The sequence below is a fragment of the Prionailurus viverrinus genome, chromosome E1 (genome assembly GCF_022837055.1).
Source record: "Prionailurus viverrinus isolate Anna chromosome E1, UM_Priviv_1.0, whole genome shotgun sequence".
In the NCBI taxonomy this organism is placed as follows: domain Eukaryota; kingdom Metazoa; phylum Chordata; class Mammalia; order Carnivora; family Felidae; genus Prionailurus; species Prionailurus viverrinus.
In genome coordinates this window covers 48331874-48350779 of record NC_062574.1, presented here as the reverse complement: position 1 = coordinate 48350779, position 18906 = coordinate 48331874, and the positions used below count along the sequence as shown (strand labels likewise).

General features: G+C 57.3%; 1 protein-coding gene across 1 annotated transcript in view; it reads left to right on the top strand.

Annotated features, from left to right (window-relative positions):
• The window catches only part of MXRA7 (matrix remodeling associated 7), a 28749-nt gene extending 12500 nt beyond the window's left edge, over positions 1-16249 (top strand). The window contains exons 2-4 of the mRNA XM_047832692.1: positions 4861-4924; positions 8214-8310; positions 15204-16249. Coding sequence (XP_047688648.1) covers positions 4861-4924; positions 8214-8310; positions 15204-15318 — 276 coding nt within the window. The 3' untranslated portion in view covers positions 15319-16249. The remainder of the gene's footprint in view (positions 1-4860; positions 4925-8213; positions 8311-15203) is intronic.
• Positions 16250-18906: the final 2657 nt, after the last annotated feature.

Sequence of the window (18906 nt, the reverse complement as noted above, 5' to 3'; positions counted from 1 at the left end):
GCACTTGGACCCCCCCCCTTCTGGAAGTTCATCCTGCCTCCTATCCTGCCCTCACCATGCCTTCCTACTTCCTGCTCCAAAAATGCCGGTCTCCTTCTCTTTCTCCCCATTTAAAAGCTGCTGGGGGGGGCGCCTGGGTGGCGCAGTCGGTTAAGCGTCCGACTTCAGCCAGGTCACGATCTCGCAGTCCGTGAGTTCGACCCCCGCGTCGGGCTCTGGGCTGATGGCTCAGAGCCTGGAGCCTGTTTCCGATTCTGTGTCTCCCTCTCTCTCTCTGCCCCTCCCCTGTTCATGCTCTGTCTCTCTCTGTCCCAAAAATAAATAAAACGTTGAAAAAAAAATTAAAAAAAATAATAATAAAATAAAATAAAAGCTGCTGGGGGCTCCTCAATGCCTTGTTCCCTATAAGATCTTCCTGGTCCGAGCCCTGCCTCCTGACCCCCGTGATCCCCTGCGGTCACACCAGACTCCAGCCCAGTCACTGCAAAAGCCGTGAGGCTCCCCACCTGGCGTCCCCTCTGGGGCCTCGCTGCGCCCCTCAGTCCCGCCCCATGCGGGACTCGAACTCACGAACTGCGAGATCATGACCTGAGCCAAAGTCGGACGCTCAACCGACGGAGCCACCCAGGCTCCCCTGTTCTAGCATTTGGTACACGGTTCCACCTTACTGCTTTCCTTCACTGTCATACACATAGTTCACAGTTCACTGCCTTTTTTTTTTTTTTAATGCTTCTTTATTTTGAGAGAGAACGCAAGCAGGGGGAGAGGGCAGAGGGAGAGACGGAGAGAAAGAACCCCAAGCAGGCTCCACACTGGCAGCACAGAGCCCAGTGGAGGGCTCGAACCCACAAACTGTGAGATTGTGACCTGAGCTAAAATCAAGAGTCGGACACTTAACCCACTGGGCCACCCAGGCGCCCCCACAGTTCACCATCTTGAGGCAGAGAGTCTTGGACGGAGGCTGGAGGGCCACCGCCGTCCAGAAGGATGGCCATCTGTGGCCCAATTGCACTGTTGACGAGACCTGTCCATCTTATTACCGGTGTCAGCACTTGGGTTTTCCTGTTGTGTACACGTTTTTTTAATAAAATAAGGCCAAAATGCAATGCACAGCGTTCTGTTTAATAATGGAATCCTTTCCATTATCATGATGTTATCTAAAAGCCCGCTAAGTAAGCCCAGATAAACATGTGGGCCTGGGGTGCTTCCCCAAAGCACAGGTGGAAAACTCCAGCATCCTACCCATCCCCCAGCTGCCGCCCTGCCGGCATCTGATGCAGGCAGCACTCTCCCGAGAGAAATCGATGTGTTCTGGGCTTGCTAAGTGGCGGGTGAGGAGGCAATGACAGGGGTCAGGACTCTGGCTGTCGGTGACAGCAACTTGGCTGGTCAGCCTGCGCAGAACTGGGAGTTGAGTCCCTCACGGACAGGGGAAGGCCAGGGTGGAGTGGCCTCGGGGACAACCACAGCCAGGCGCCCCCCGATCGCCCCCCCCAACACACACATTCCCAGGCTCACAGCTCTGGGACCAGACGTCCCTTTTCCCCAAGGAGAGAAGGGCCCAGAGGCTTCGAGGGGTGTCTTCTGAAGGAAGGGCATTTCTGCACAGACAGAAAACAACATGTGGCCAATTCAGCACTATTTTCCAGACTTCATGAAGACTGCAATAAAAAAATCTATTTTATTTTATTTATTTATTAGTTTATTTTGTGAAAGAGAGAGAGAGAGAGAGAGAGAGAGGGAGCAGGGGAGGGGCCGAGAGAGAATCCCAAGCAGGTTCCACGCTGTCAGGGCAGAGCCCGAGGCGGGGCTCAAACTCACGAACCGTGAGATCACGACCTGAGCTGAAATCGAGAGTCAGACGCGCCACCAACGGAGCCACCCAGGCGCCCCTAAAAAAATCGATTTTTTTTTCAACATTTATTTATTTTTGGGACAGAGAGAGAGACAGAGCATGAACGGGGGAGGGGCAGAGAGAGAGGGAGACACAGAATCGGAAACAGGCTCCAGGCTCTGAGCCATCAGCCCAGAGCCCGACGCGGGACTCGAACTCACGGACCGCGAGATCGTGACCTGGCTGAAGTCGAACGCTTAACCGACTGCGCCACCCAGGCGCCCCAAAAAATCGATTTTTAAAAGCCACAGACCCACACGGGAAATTTTATAACGGCATCTATCTATTTATCTCTACCACACACATAACACTATTTATCTTTAATTTAATTCTGGGTTACAGAGGTACCTCCAAAGTCTTAGTGCAGTTTTAAGTTTTAATAACTTAAGAAATGCGAATGCTACAGAGCTACAATACACATAGTTGAATATTTACTTATTTAAATTCCTTTTATACTTAGCTTCCTGACATTTGAAGGCTAAGGTTTTCATTTTAACTCTTTGTGTGCCAGAGTCTGCATGGATAGGCAGGTAGAGGAGTCCTCTCCCACGAGCACCTTGGTGAGCTGGTCGACCCCCCCCCCTTAAAATCATGTTCAAGCTGTCAAGGGGCGCCCAGGTGGCTCGTCGGTTGGGCGTCCGACTTCGACTCAGAACATGATCTCACGGTTCACGGGTTCGAGCCCCGCGTCGGGCTCTGTGCTGACAGCTCAGAGCCTGGACCCTGCTTGGGATTCTGTGTCTCCCTCTCTCTCTGACCCTCCCCTACTTGTGCTCTCTCTCTCTCTCTCTCTCTCTCTCTATTTCTCAAAAATAAATAAACATTTAAAAAATCACCAATTTCACAGTTCAAAGACCCATTGAACCGTAGCATTTAAAAATGTAGCATTTTTAAAATATATTAAGGGAAATCCATGTATCTCCATGCATATTAGAAAATCCAAATTATACTGAAATGTGTAAGACAAAAGCAAAAGGCTGCCTCCCCCAGCCCCTCTCCCCAAAGGTAGCCACTAACTGTCTCGTGTGTCCTTCCAGAAAACTTTTTCTCGGTGATTATGAGCATGTATGTGCATTTCCATTTTTATATTTACACCCAGAAGATGGCCCCTCTCACACTGTGCTGCTTCTTGCTTTTTCCCGTTGGAAATTTGTCCTGGTGCATTTTTCACATCAGTGTGTATGGCTGCCTCCTTGTTAAAATTTTTTAATGTTTATTTATTTTTGAGAGAGAGAGACAGACAGACAGAGCATGAGCAGGGGAGGGGCAGAGAGAGAGGGAGACACACAGAATCCGAAGCAGGCTCCAGGCTCCGAGCTGTCAGCACAGAGCCCGACGCGGGGCTCAAACCCATGAACCGTGAGATCATGACCTGAGCTGAAATCAAGAGTCGGTCACCCCGCAGACTGAGCCACCCAGGCGCCCCCGGCTGCCTCCTTTTTAATGCACACTGATGCATGGTGTGTGTGTGTGTGTGTGTGTGTGTGTGTGTGTGTGCTGTGATATATTCAACCAGTTAATATTTTGGTGAACATGTTAACCAAATATCTGGAACTCTAAGGATGAACATTTCAGTGGTTTCCAGTTTGGATTGGTTTCTGCGGCACAAAATCAGAGTCACTGTAGAAAAACCCGGACAGATGGTTTTCCAGTCCAGAGCAGGTCCCTAGCAGTGGGTGTGCTGGGTCACAGGGGTGTCTCCTTACCCTGCCTCCCCCGAAGGGGCCTGCCCCCGCCCCCTCCCCACAGCCACAAAGATGCTTTGCTGGGCAAACTTCTCGGGGCATCTGGACACCCAGGCGCCACGTACTGACCTGCGCTCTGGGCAACATCGCTCACATCCGACGCTGAGCTGGATGGAAACTGAATGGAGGGCCCTGCTCCCGGCTCCCGCCCGGCTCCCCCGGCTGCCTTTTGTGAGCGACAGAAAGTCAAGGCCCTTCAGGGTTTGCCACCTAAGACCCGCGGTTGGGCTCGTGCAGAATTGCAGCCCAGCTTCGCTCGCTCTGCCGTGAGGGACAGAGCTCCTCCGCTCTGCGGCCGCTCCTCCCTGCCCCTGCCGAGGCCGCCACCCTGGCTGTCCCCCCCACCCCGGGCGCCGAGTCCCAGAGACCTGGGCGTGCTGCCTTCACCGCCCGGGGAGCTCACTCCGTGTGTGCCTCCCCCTTGTAAACCGGGGGTGTCTCCAGATCCGCCGGCCCGCTGTCCGTCATAGCTCCTTGGGCCGCGTGTCCCCGGTGCCCCCCAGCATTCCTGCAGGCTGGAGTCACTCCTTCCTCCCAAGAAGGCCATCTCGGGACGCTCCTTCTAGCCGTCTGTTTATTGAGTCCATTCGTGGGAGAGCCGGGCCTCCAAGAGGTGGGGGAAATGGACGCTGAACCGGGAGGAATGAGGTTCCCGGAGGCAGAGCCCGCGAACGCACCTTCTCTGTGATGGCCCGGCCCCGGATGGCCCGCCAGTTTTCCTCTGGCGCCTTTAGTCGCACCCAGAGTGTGGGACGGGAGTCCCCAGTCCCCTTACCAAAACGGCATCCACAGGCTTTGGCCAGCACCCACCCGGAAAGGGTAAAGAGACTGAGGTCCAAAGGTCGAAAGCACAGCGCCTCGGCCCTTATCATCTTGGCCAAACAGCGTTAGCTCGGGGATCATACGGATTCCACCTGCTGGTTAACCGTGGCCCCCACCAGGGTCCTCCCGACCACGCCCAACAGACAGGCACCGGCGCCGTGTGGGCTCAGGCTGGCCCTCGGCGGCCCCTTCCTCTCCTGACACTCTGCCCACCGCTGCCCCACCTCCCCAAGGCGGTCACCGGCCTCCAGTGCCCCCACCGCTGTGGCGCATCCCTCCTGCCCGGGGGCCAGGGTCAAGTCGCTTTCACCAAGGGGTCGGGGACGCCTGGGTGGCGGTATCCGAGTAAACCGTGTCGAGCTCCGGGCACCGGGCGCTGACTCTCTCTTTGTCTTGCAGGAAGAGGAGCAGGAGCATGATGGCCAGGAGGACCCACCCCGAGCAGAGCCTGAGGAGGAAGATGGTGAGTGGGATCCCTGCCATCAGACTCTGGCCAGCCAGGAGAAGGGAGCAGGCGTGTCCCGGAGCGTTAAGGAAACTGGCCAGCTCGAACCCGAGCGGGTGGAAGGCGGTGGGCTTGTCCTGGGCACCCCCGGGGGCCAGTGCCCTGGCCGGACAGAGGCAGAACCAAGCACGGTGTGGGTTTCCGCTGGGTCTGTCGTGTTTTATTTCTTAAAAACAAACACAAAAAAGCAGGGGCGCCTGAGTGGCTCCATCAGTCGGTGAAGCGTCCGACTCTTGATCTCGGCTCAGGTCATGATCTCACAGTCTGTGAGCTCGAGACCCGAGTCAGGCTCTGAGCTGCTGGTGCGGAGCCTGCTTGGGATTCTCTCTTTCTCTCTCTCTCTCTCTCTCTCTCCTCCTGCCCCCTCAAAATAAATAAACTTAAAAACAAAAGCCAAGAAAACAAAAAACAGCAACATGTCAACATTTGTTCATCTACACGGCAAGTACACGGAGGACGTGCATTCGTGTATGTCCGAAGTAGTTCTCAATTTGTCAAAAGGCAAGACTGTTGCTGTGACTTTTGGCCGACTGCTGGCAGGGGCAGTGGAAAGAACGCGTTGCAGGAATGCAGTGACCACGGCTGGTGTGGGCGTGTGGGCTGGCGGTGCGGCTGCGCTGGGGGGCCCCCCGGCACCCCGCTGAGGCCCCACAGGCCGCTGGGACTTCTGTCAGTACTGCCTCAGGGGAAGAGGGAAGGGCAGGCAGCTGGGGAGCCCGGTGGGGGGGACCCTGCTCTCCTAGCTTCTCCGTCATCTGGCTGGGGGTTAGAGACGCACGGGAACTGTGGCCCTGGGGTCTGTCCCTGCCTCGTGGCCCCAGGTGGCTGCAGGGATGCCAGAGGTGGGGGTCCCGTTAGTGACTTGGGGACACAGAAAGGGGCAGGAGCCGAGGCCGCTGGAGGCCCCTCGGCCAGGACAAGGGGAGGCTCACTAGCCCCACCCCCAACCGTGTGCCTCATCACTGGGCCCTCCCTCCTTATCTGACTGCTGCCCCTGGACGGCCCCCAGCCTGCAGCCGCCACCTGCCAGCTCTGACAAGGCAGGGGAGGGGAGGGGAGGGGAGGGCTATGGCCCCAGCTGTCAGAGGAAAGAAGAGTGGGCCCCCAGGCCCTCGGCAGCGAGCAGCTCAGCTCCCAGGCTAATTGATTAGTGTCGCTAAGATGCCCTTCCTAAGCAAACTGGTGAGTCGGTCACACAAGGCTGCGAGAAGTCCTCCTCCCCGGGAGGCTCTCACATCGAAACCCCCTGGTCTGGCTGGATTGGACGCGGCCGCGGATCACTCGGTACGCCACGTGCGATGTGATTAAGGGAAACGCTTTTCCAGACGGACGTTCGTTCGTTCGTTCTGCCTGGCTCGGAAAACATAAAATCATCAGACCTGCCCCGTAAATTGAAACCTTGAGCAGCACCCAGCTGGCAGCATTAAAATCGCTATTTTTCTAAAACAGAGCAACACAATGACCTTGACGTTGAGGGTAATTGGGTTTCTTTGTTGCCTCTCTTGGAGGTCCAGAGCGAGCGTCATCGTCGTTGGTGGTTGGTGCGTTGGTCGGTGAGCTCAGTCTGAGACCGCAGCTCTGTGTAATTCCGCCCCGAAGGCAGGCTTCTCCGGGCTTTCCTGGCAACCAGGGACCCAGGCCCCTCAGACAGGGGCTCGGAATTACTCAGCAAAGCACCCAGATCCTCAGACGCAGGCAGGCCATACCTGGTGCTGTTGGGAGCCCCTGATCCTGCGGTCCCCAAGGACCCAGCCCTTGGTTTGTCAGCCTGAGCTGTGTTCCCGAAGAGCCGGCCGGCGGGGACCAGGGTCTCCAGTGGGGGGTGGGGATGGGGGGGTGGGAACGGACTCCCCTGTCTCTGCCCCAAGCCCTGTCTCACCCGGAGGAAGAACCAAGCCCCCCCTCCCCGACCACGCGGCCGGGCCCCTCTCTCTGCCACCCAGTGCCGCTGGCCTCCCTGCTTTACCGGATCTGTCTCCCAGACGGCACAGGGTTTGCTCCCTTCGACTATCATCTGCAAAACCCTTCCCGATGCCACCCCCACCCCATCTCCAGTGAAACTTCCAAGCAGCCCCCTCCCTGCCTCCCACACCCCTGTTCTTTCCGCAGAGCCCTCATGACCAGCGTCAAACGCTGTGTTTTACTTATCTTGGCTTGCTGCCCGTTTGATTCACGGCTAAGCCCCCAGCACCTAGCAGAGAGCTCACTTCATGTCTGCAGAAAGAATAAAGAGCCCACGAATCCTGGTACTAATGTAGGAACTTCTCCCTAAGGCAAGGCCACAGCCCCTGGGGCGCCCCAGGCCCCAGGCCGTCTGCCCTACACCTGCTGGGTTGAAGGACCACTTACGGCCGCCCATCGATTCCCAGGGCGGGGGGCTCTCTCCCTCCGATACTCAGCCCAGGGCTCCGCTCTGAAGTTCTTTTCTCTTCCGCCCTGGCAGTCTCTGCTCAGCACCTGCCCTGGCTCCCTGTCGCACATTCCTGCCTTTCTCTGTCCAGACCTCTGGCGTGCCCTCTCATCGGGCCTCGAGATTGTTTGTTCTAAGGCGGCTAAGGAGTCTGCTCTCGGGGACTGGCAAATCCCAGTACACCTATTCAGTACTAGGCACCGGTTTGGAGGCCCAAATTCAACACGGTGTGAAAGATCCCACGTCACTCCTGTGAGCTGGATGCGTTGTTTCAGATTTCTGATAGCTGGCGGGCATCCCCCAAGCCCCAGAGCCTGGAGGACCTCGGCAGAAGGAGCAGGAGTCCCTGTGCCACCCTCAGGGCCTGGGACCCGAGGAGAGGCAGGGAGCCCAGCACCTTGGCCCAGCCTGCTGGGTCTGATGTAATTCGCACAGCAGTAATGGGGGGGGGGGGGCGGGGGGGAGCGGCTTCAATGACTCTTCGAGGGTAGAGTGTCCTCGAAGGCAGCGGCTTGGCGGGAGCCTTTGCCAGACAGCTCTGTGGATGGCTCAACCCTGCCTTGGGGGAGGGGTCCAGCATTTGGTGGATGGAGCCATACAGTTTGGGGAGGGGGACTGATTTCTCTCCAACTATCTCATTTTTGTCTCTGTATCCCCATTTCGAGTCCCTAAGTCACTGTGGGATTTCATGGGAAGAGTGTGGGAGGGAGCCCTGCCAGTCGAGCAGAAAAGTCGCAGGGGAGGGACTCGGAGTCTGTGGGAGGCGCCCAGCCCCCCCCCCCCCCCCCCCAGTCCCACACGCCAGCTCTTACCCCCTTCCCCGTCTCCTCCCTGCAGGGGGAGAGGTCTTCTCCTTTAAATACAGCCCCGGGAAGCTGCGGGGAAACCAGTACAAGAAGATGATGACCAAAGAGGAGCTGGAGGAAGAACAGAGGTAGGCCGCACACCTCCTGCCCCCACCCCCTGCCACCCTCCGTTTTGTTTTCGTTTCAGGGCTTCTTTCCTATCTGTCTGTCCTGCCTCCACTCAGCCGGGCTCGTCTCCCATGGAGACGGTCCCCTCAGGGCGCTGGGGGAGGACCCGCTGAGCCCCTCCCCTGCCCCACCCCGCCCCGCTGCAGAGGGAAAAATCGAGATGCCATGCCGGGGAAGAGCCTGGACCAGATAGAGTTCATGACAGAACCAATCTGTCACTTCAGGACAGAGCTTGATTCTTCCTGCTCATCTCTCTGGCCGCTCCCCTCCGGCCCCTCCTCGCCCAGCGGCCGCCTTCCTTCTGTATCTGTTCTGCTCCGTGGAGCTCGGAGGCCGAGGCAGCCGTGTAGCGCCCCAAGTTTAGAGTCAGGCACCCCCCACCCCTGCCGGACACCCCCCGCACACCCGTGGGCTAACCTCCGCAGATCCTCTGCGCTCCGTCCCGCCAGCGTGCCAAGGAGCGCTCTGGAAACAGCAGGACAGCTGGGGAAGGGAGAACCGGGGGTCTGACCCCGAGCCCCGGGGCCTCCAGGCCTGGAGCCTGCTGGCGTGCTTTGGTTCAAGCGGGACCTAAACGGGAGCCCAGGCTTGTGGTGACCACCGCCCGCTCGTTAGCAGAAGCTGGGGTTCTCGGGTCACAGGGGACAGGAGGGTTTATTTTTCCAGAATGCATAACTCAGCCACCCTTTCATTGCCACTGGCCACACCACTCAGGGTCCCTCAAAAGGCAGAAGCCGCTCTGTCCACGAGAACCCGCATTTCCCTTCCTGCGGCTGTTCCCCGCTTCTTCCAAAGCCGGCCCGGAAGGCTCTTCCCCGGGGGCGGAGGGGTGGCGGTGTCGGCCCAGCGGGAGGAGGACCCGGAACAGGGGGACCTGGCCTCCAGGGGACCCCCCCCCCACTCCTCCGTGCTGGTGACACTGCCTGTGGGTGTGACCCGGTTTGCTGCCTTTATATTTCAGGATTGAGCTGACCTCTGACCTCACTTCCCTGTAGCACGTTCCTTAGGTCCTGAGCCACACATAATCTTGCAAATCCTTTTGGTAAGGAGACGGACTTCTTAGACCACTGGTGCTTCCCCCCTCCTGTCTGTTAATGTGTCCCAAACATGACTGGCGTGGTCTAAACCTCCCCCATCCCCACCGCCGCCTTCATAACCAATTAATTCATTCTGCGCACCGAGCACCCAGCCGCCTCGTTCTTCGCCAGCACAGGGGTCGCTGGGTGACCAGGCCCCTCTCCCAGGGCTGCAGGGTCCTGGGAGCCCAGTGAACATGCGTCCCCCGTGGGCCTAATGGACCAGCTGGCGGGGAGCTAGCGCCCCCTTGTGAGGCTGGGCAGAACTGTCATTCCCCTGGGGACCAGGGAGGCTGCGGGGAAACCCGCTGGCTGTCCCCCTGCCACTTCGGTCCTGCCCTAAGAAGGTGACGCAGCTGATAAAACCTCGTGTGGCAAAAACCCCGGGCTCCCAAGTTGTGGGACAGGCAGGTTTTTCAGCTCAGAGGAAGGGGTGGCCGACTTCAGCCCTGGTCACTATGCTCAGTGTGACCAGAACACGGCCACTCTGGTTTTCCTGTGGCCTGTGGTGGCTTCTGCGCTGCTGTGGCCGGAGTGAGAAAGCCCACAAAGCCCAAAAGAGTCCGTATCGGGCCCTTTACAGAAACATTTCGCAGCCCCGGGATTAAGGATAGGCAGGGCTGGGTGCACCTGTGGGCTCTCGAAGGTCCCCGTGGACGGAGCTGAGGTCCTGGTTCCCAGTGCTCAGAGTATGTGAGGAGCCACTGGAACAGGAAGGACCAGTTAGGGGATGGATGCCAGGCCTCGGGCCAGGGGTCAGACGGCCGCTGTCGCTGGGCTCCGAGCTGGGACCTTGGCGATGGGGAGGGAAAGTCCCTTCTCTGTTATGTTTAGACAGGAGGGTCTTTCGCTACGGAGTCTTTGGGGACTTGTCATATATACCAGTTCACACCTGGCTATTCCGTGCGGTGGAGACCGCGCCCCAGGTGTCGCTCTTGGGGTGAAGGGGGCGCTCTCTCCTCATCTGTAGGCTGTGGTCATCACCGCTGTGCCCCAACTTGAGGGGCTAAACACCGTCCTCGAAGGGTGGAGCTGGAGTTCATGTTCATTTTCATTACCGCCCTTCCCCAGCATGCTCCCCGCGGCTGTTGGACGAGCCTGCCTGTGCCTGCTCCCTCCTGCCCCTGCGCGCGCGGCACTGCATGGGGCCCCTTGACGCGCCACTCCTCTTAACGGCTGCTTCTGTTCCTTGCATGGCCACGCTTGGGGTTGCAGAGGCTGGCAGGTTTGGCTTTGTCTTTTCATCTACAGCACGGTGGTTCCCGTGTGCCCCGGGAGAGAGCCGACGGGTGCGAGGTAGCTCTGGTCCCAGCTGAGTCTAGGAGACGGCCCTGGAATCCCAGTATGGAAAAGAACAGGCATATTATTGTCAAACTGCTGAAACCACAGGCCAGCAAAAAGTCTGCTTCCTTCTCTGCCTGTCAAGATTCTTTCCGACCAAACTCTGCCTGTTTCTAATTCCTTTCCTGGCACTCCGCGTCCCAGTCGAGTTGCAAGCTAGTTAACAAATAAATGCTGTAAGTCCCCGATGTTAAATTTATCACCTCAGCCAACAGAGCCGTATCCAGAGCCCAAATCTTTAGTGGTCCCACTAAAGAGCATCCCCCAAAGCCTCACTTTATACGTTTTCAGAACACGGCTTTTAGGAAGCAGGACTAAAGTCAAGACCCCAGATTGTTCTTCCGCGTGTTTAAACGGACATTCCCATCCTTAGAATCGCCCACAGGTCAGGTTCCTTCTGCCCAAGGGGTCGGAAATGGTAAGGTTTGCAAATCCAGAGACAGCTGCTGCCCAAGAATGACCCTGCTTCTCACTGGCTGCACCCCCTCCTCCGAGGTGTCCCCTGGGGCCTAGGGCTCGCAGGTATCCTCGGCACTGCCATGCCGGGCTGGGGGACTGTGCGTTCGCACCGAAGCTCCTCTGGGAGGCGCCCCATCCAGCCTCAGGGTGTAGCTGGGCTGGCGGGTTTGCAGGCTGCGGACCGCTCCTCCCTGCTCCCAGAGCTAGTGAAGCTGAAGGCTTGGCAGGAAAAAGAAAAAAAAAAAAGCACCCCTGGCCACACCTGTCCTTGTATGCCATCCGTTCTTCCCACCTTCCGGTCCGGAGGAAAGTGGCTCTGATGGATGGGAACCTGGGACCCCAGCACCCACTCCATTCCGAAGGTCCTCGGCAATGTCCTGACCTTTCTGGGTGTGGACACGACTCTAGTGGAAGGTGTTTTGTTCGGCATAACAGGGAAGGACGAGAGCGGGCGGAGGAATCCAGGCTGTGGGATATTCCCGTGTCCGCAACCTGGTGTGTCCGTGAGGGATTTGCCCGTGTGAAGGTCTAGAAACATGAGCGACGCTGACCTCCAGAAGAGGGCGCCAGAGGGACAAAATCGTCCCCTCTTCCCTCATCAAGTCTGTGGGCTGCTGGGTGTTGTTTAGACGGGGTGGGCACACATCCTAGGGTGCCAGTGTCCCCGGCGGGGACAAAACCCAGCCAGTGGGAATAGGAAGAGCGGGACGGGAGGGCCCCAGGGAAGCACATAGCCAAAGATCCGGAGCACCCAGTATCTGTCCAGACGTCTGCCCTGCCCAACTGCCTAGATGCGGGGGCCCCCTCTGCCTAACTAAGTGCCTCGCGGACGCAGAATGGGGGTCGGCGGGCTGCCACGGTGCCACGCTCTGGGGGACAGACTGTCTTGCTGCAGGTGATGAGAAGCAAACTTACCCCGTGTCTGAGAAACCAGTGTCCAGCCCGGCTTCTGCAACTCCAAACGTCCTCCCCCGTCGTCCCCGATGCCCCCCTTTCCTCCCCGCCCCCACCCCTGCCCCGTGATACTTGCAAGGCGGAAGGACTAAAATAAATGATCTTTTCTCCCTATTTCTCTTTACAGAACCGAAGAATAATGAAGTTATCCTTAGCCTCCTGCTAAAGGCTTTTTCCCTTTGACATCTTAAAAGCTTGAGCGCTAGAATGGAAATCCCCAGAGCGGAGCCACGCGGGCTCCCGGGTGCCTCTTGCCTACATAAACCCGCTGGGACCTAGAGCCTCCTTCAGGACCCGTCCCTCGGCAGGGAGGATGCCAGGGGGCGCCCTGGCCCCCCACCCCCGGGGGAGATGCGTTCCTCCCTGTTGGCGCAGATGGCTCGGTTAAGCAAGGGTTTCGGAGACGTTGATTTTTCGTATCACTGAACCCAGCTCTCCACACACCCTTCACACCTGTGATATGGCCAGTGGCAGCCACCTTGTCATTTTAAAACCATGTGGCTGCATTCCAGCCCCCCAGCCCCTGCCTTTTCCTCCACTGACGTCTAACCCGGGAAAGACTTGGAGGCGTGCCAGGCAAATGAGGGAGAGACGCCGGCGCTCAGTGGCTGGCTTAGGGGTGGTCTTGTCTTCCTCTCCCTGGGGACCCACGTCCCCCTTCCGGGCGCGGTCGTTGGGGGGGGGGGGCGGGTGAGAGACGCTATATCGACCGCGGGGCGACAGGGAACCAGCGTCGGCTAGAGATTCGCGGTTGCCCTGAGTCTTCATTTCGAGGAGGCTTGAATGCAGCCCTCTCGTTGCTAAAAGAAGCCTTTTCACTGACGCTCTTATCAAGCTCGGCCGAATCGCCACCTTCGCTTTGGCAGAAGCAATAATAATAGTTTGCTTGAAATAGATCTCTCGACTATGCCTTTTCCTAGAAGGTTTCATAGATAAGTTAGAATTTCGCGAGAGAATCAGAGCAGTCCCAGATCCGTTTCTTGGAATTTTATATTGGACGACATTTATACTACACCAGACTAACGTGCAGTTTTTAGATGTGTTGGTTACAACATTTTTTTAAGCAGTAAGTTTTTTAGAAAAACGATCGCCATCTGATGGAAGGCCGGGATGTCAACCCCTAGGCCGTGTCGCATTCCCAGTGACCCTCTCCTCTGGGCCTCGAACCTTAGGTTTAGGGACGGAGCGCGGGACGGAACACCAGCCACACCGAGACCTGACAGGTAGATGCTGTCTTGTTAGCACCCGGGTCCCCACACACGCAATACGACGGCCTTGTCCAGACTGGGATCTTAATGACACCGTGAGCGGGGGACTGCCTCCCTCCGGGTCAGCTACCTAGCTAGTTAGTTGTCTGGAATCTTTCTGAACATGGCTCGTGGGCCCCAAGCCTCACGTCCTCCTGATGGCTTGGATCTGTGTACTCAGCCTTTGTTCAGCCCAATAAACTTTGAGTAGATGATCTCGGTGACGGTGTGTTTTTTCAGTTTCGCTTTGCTTTTAAGAAATCATGTCCTTCGAACCCATTAGAATTTGAGCTCTCATTCTGATGCCTGTTACCCTCTAGCAGAGTACAAGTCCTATGTCTGCGAAAACTGCCCGAGCGCCGCGGCCGGCGAAAATACCTGAGAATCTGCGTTCACTCGGGGCGGGGGGATTGTGATGCCGTCCAGGGAGCCCAACACACACCCTTTCCATTCCCAGTGCTTTTGTCGGACTGTAGGGTACAGAACACCTATGGCAGGACAGGAAAACGGACCGTAGAAATCACAGTTCCCAGGGCGACGAAGAGAGGCTGGGAGTTGGGACTTGAGTATTTCAGCGTCTAGATGCTGCTCTAGCCAGGAAACCACCTGCTGGATGGGAGATAAGGGGTCACCGCCGAAGGAGTCTGGTGGGACGAGACCAGACGGTGGGACCCCGCCCCGGGCAGCGCTATGGGTGCTGGGTGGCCGGAGGCCGTGCCGAAGCCCTGCCGTGCGGCATCTAAAGCGGAGCCGGCCGCAGGGAGGGCCGGTGCGCAGGGAAACCTCAGGACCAGCCTCGCTGCCAGCACCTGGAGCGGGAACAGGCCCCTGACTGGCCCCGAGCCCTGTTTCCTGCTGCGGTTTCACCCCAGCCTTTCACAACACTCGCGCCCCTGGGAGCTGTCCTGTGCTGGTCAGATGGGGTGGCTGAGCCTCTTAAAGACAGCAGCCCTTGAGAGGCACCCGGGTGGCTCAGTCGGCTGGGCTTCCGACTCTTGATTTCAGTTCAGGTCATGATCTCATGCTTTGCGAGTTCGAGCCCGGCGTCGGACTCCATGCTGACCGTGCAGAGCTTGCTTGGGATTCTCTCTCTCCCTCTCCCGTTGCTCCTCCCCTGCTCATTCTCTCTCTCTCTCTCTCAAAATAAATAAATAAGAACTTAAAAAAAGAAAAAGATAAGAGCCCTTCACTCGCAGGCCTGTGTGCAGGCCAGTTCAGGGCGCCCGCTGGCCATAAGGTATATGTGCAAAGTAGGAAGAGGCGCCCCTTCCTCCGGGCAGCGAGACCCCGTGCCAACCCTGCCCCTGGTCAAGCCTCCATACGCACCTCCGTGTGCTCCCTGCTTCCCAGCTGGTAACGGTTTCCGTCCTCATCCTTCTAAAAGGCTGTCGCTAACATGGTTTCTCGTGGGTTCTCCGGCCACGGAACGGAAACAGCCCTCTCCCCGTTACGTCCCGGGTCACGCGAGATCTAAGCTCAAAAGGCACCCATGGGGAAACAGGGGCACAGGAACTCTCAGGGTCACGTGGGTCCCCAGACCTGCAGGGAAAACCCCAGACTTCGAACCCGCTTTTAGAACCTTCGGGCTGAGGCCGTTCGGCCCAACCAGCTCGTGTGTCTTGAGTGGATCTGGCTTCAGTTTAACTTTCTTGCTGTTCCGGAAAGCAGACGCAGCACCAGCCGAGAGGGGAGCACCCCCGCCCCGGACGCGCTGGGCGGCCCCCTGCGCTGGGCCCCCGGGGAACCTTCTTCCTCTGTCCCCTCTCTTCCCCACAGAGTGCAGAAGGAGCAGCTGGAGGCCATCTTCAAGCTCATGAAGGACAACAAGGAGACGTTTGGGGAGATGACAGACGGCGACGTGCAGGAGCAGCTCCGGCTCTACGACATGTAGGCCGCCTCCGCCCGCGAGGCCCCGTCCCCAACTTGCCGGCTGCGGCAGGCTCGCTGGCTCGCTCTCGCGTCTGTAGCTGTAGAGGCGCTACACACGGGCCATGCGGTTCCCAAAACTTAGGCATGGTTTTCCAGCAATCGGGATTATTGTCTTCGGAGTCAGACATTTTTTTTTTTTTTTTTTGCTAAGAGAATGCTCCCCTACGGCTTGCGTCCGTGCAGTCACAGAAGCTTCCAGAAAGCCTTCTGAGGCAGAGTGAGAGCGCAGGGTTGTTAGACTGGACACTCGGGCAGCAGGACCTGTTACCCGTCTTCCCACAGCGCCCCTGAATCCTTCCCACACCCGTGTGCCCAGGGGGCCGTGGGGGGGGGGGGGGGGGCTCTGAGCGTCCTTTTAGCAAAAACTCGAACTCGACCCTCACCTTCCACACTGGAGCAGATCGGTGTTATCAGAGTTGGGACCCTCGGAGAGCTTCCCCCGTGGACACGTGAGACTTACTTCACATATAGGCTCATCTGAGTGCTTATAATGCACCCAGGGCCACGCTAGCTGCTAGAGGTAGAGGAAATCACATATGCAACACGGGGCCTCCCTTTAAGGAGACGAAAGTCCTTCAGAGAAGCGAGGCACGTGTGCAGGGAGAGAGCAGGTCCCCAGACAGCCTTCAGTCAAACACCAGAATGACCTCACGGGACAGCGTCCGGGACACGTCAGGAGGTCAGTAAATCTCTGGGAGTCCGCGAACTTGCGAGGACGCAGATAACGGCGGGGCTCCTGCCTGCTGCACGGGCCCTGTTTCTGTTCGCCCCACAGGCCGGAAAATTCCGAGCCAACCGAGCTGGAGAGGGTCTGCCCCAGAGAGAGCCCATGACGTTCTTAGAAATATTTTGTATTTGCTCAAATAAAGCTACGTCAACACAGTGAACTCAAAGCAGCAGTGGCATTTTGCATACCTCACGTTAGAGATTACGGGGGTGGGGGTAAGTTCCTCTCCCTCCGTCCTCTCCTCTTGCTCCTGGAATTCTCCTCGGGAACCTCCCCTGTCTGCTCCTGCCATTCCTTTTGCTTCCTTGTGGACAATCTGCACAGGAGAGGGGTCTGTTCTCTGTTGTCCTGCCCAAATGTCAGTGCTTTAAAAACAACCCCCAAAAAAAGATATATATATCTTGACACTGCTTTAAAAAAAAACAATTATGATGTTAGACTTCTTTGTTCCCTTCGTCACCTCCCAGGGACCCCTTCCATCGTGTGGCGGGCAGGGCCACCTCTCCCAGGGCCGCCCTGCCAAGCGCATTGCCCTGGGACCACTTTATGGGCCTTCCTCTCCTCCTGCCTGGGTCCTTCAGCTCTGATCATGCCAAACAGGAAGGACTTGGTCGTGCTTGAGTCAAAATTCCGACGGCTGTGGGAAAAGTGAAGTCAAGGAATTTTCATATACTTGCATCAGCTAAGATGCTCCAACAGCAAGGAACAGAAAACTCCGACTCTGCCAGCTTATTGGTATTATTTTTAATGTTTACTTATTTTCGAGAGAGAGAGAGAGACAGAGTGTGAGTGGCGGAGGGGCAGAGAGAGAGGGAGGCACAGAATCCGAAGCAGGCTCCAGGCTCCGTGCTGACAGCACAGAGCCCGATGCAGGGCTCGAACCCACGAACGGTGAGATCGTGACCTGAGCCGAAGTCGGACGCTCAACCGACCGAGCCACCCAGGCGCCCCATTAAACAAGAGGAGAGCTAGGTCACGTGAGGGGCCCAAAGGCAGACTGGCTGCAGGCCCAGACTGACAGGGCCCAAACCACAGTCCCTGTGGCTCAGTTTTCCTCGCAGGGCAGGCTTTTGTGGCCGACTAGCTCTTCCCGTGGCCGCAACACGGCCGGCGGAGTTCAGGTGTCCCATCCAGAAGCAGGAAATGGGACATCTCTGGCTTGCATCTCTAGGAGTTAGGGAACCCATGCAGGTGCCCCTCTCCCTTCCTTTCACGTCCCAGTTGGGCAGATTATGTCACATGTCCATGCCTCAACCAATCACGGGCAAGGAGATGGGGACCCCCCCCACCTCCATGGTTGGCAGGGATACCGGGCAGCAACGCATCACCACGCGGCCATTCCGAGGAGCAGACGAGTAGACCCCATCAGGGCTCTGTGAGGATTGGGTAGGGTGGGTGGTTACTGGGTAGACACCAGGACCACATGTCACCTGCTGGGGACTTGGGAGCCTCTGAATATGCTGCATACACCACCCTGCATACCTCCCGGGTGGTGGTTCTGCGGCCCAGCGTCCACACTGGCCCCTAGTGCTTTGAGGAAACACCACTGGCTCACTGGCGACTGTTGGCTCCGACGCCGTTTCCAGATAAGCACCCACTTCCGTTTATACCATTTCCGTCACCTCCTCTGCCTCACTGGGACACCCTCGAGTCCATCTGTGGCCAGAAGAATCCTCTTAGGACCCATTTCAAATGGACACCCATCTGTCCCACCAGAGGTCAGTGCTGCTCCGGGGCAGGGAAATCAAAATGTACCTGCAGATTGGGAACCCGCTCTTAGAAGTTTCCCGGAGTCGATGGCGAGAACATAACGCACAACCACAAGGTAATACCCCACCCTGCAAGCTGAAGCCGAGACCCCCCTTGCTCGCAGTGGTGGCTGGAAGAAAATGACCTCGATGCCATTAGCGCCACTAAAAAGTTTAAGGTACTGGGCTGGGGTGGGGGTGGGGGGGACGGGGAGGCAGGACACTGCCGGCGTGTCACCGCCACGCAGAGCCCAGAGCCGCAGGGGCTGACAGAGGCCAATCTGAAGAACTCTCTCCAGTCCGGGGCTTGTGACTTTCGGCGCCCAGAGTGTCTGCCCAGCCACTCTCAGTGCCTCCCCCTGCCCCCCCTCGCCACTCTGCCCTGGAGCCCTGCGCACAGGCTGGCCTCACTACCTGTCACAAATAGCAGTGGCTTGTCACCCATCGCATCCATCACCACCTCCAGTGGGTTCAAAACCAAGTCCACAGACAGTTCACTTCTATTTACCAAACCCCGTTTGCTAGAAACCTTTCAGGGCTACCTTCCTGCAAAATGTCCATTGTAACTGCCACCATCGAGACAAACTTAGGTGTCTCCTCCCTTCCTGCACTGAAAATGGCCAGGGTGAAGAAAATGTGCAATCTAAGCCGCTTTAAGAGTAGCCTAAAACCTAAAGTAAACTTGCTGTGAACTCCTTGTGCACACAGCTCTTTTTCCCCCCCTTTTTGGGTGATTTGTTCTTGTTCTCGATTTTTTTTAAAAAAGTAATCTCAGGGAGTCTGGGTGGCTCATTTGGTTAAGCAGTCAACTTTGGCTCTCAACTCTGTCTCTCAAAAAAAATGAGTAAACGTTAAAAAAAAAAAAAAAGTAATCTCTACACCCAACGTGGGGCTTGAACTCACAGCCCCACTATCAACAGTTGCTTTGCTCTACTGACTGAGCCAGCCAGGCACCCCCCCCCCTTTTTTTTTTAATTTTTTAAAAATGTTTTTGGGGCGCCTGGGTGGCGCAGTCGGTTAAGCGTCCGACTTCAGCCAGGTCATGATCTCGCGGTTCGTGAGTTCGAGCCCCGCG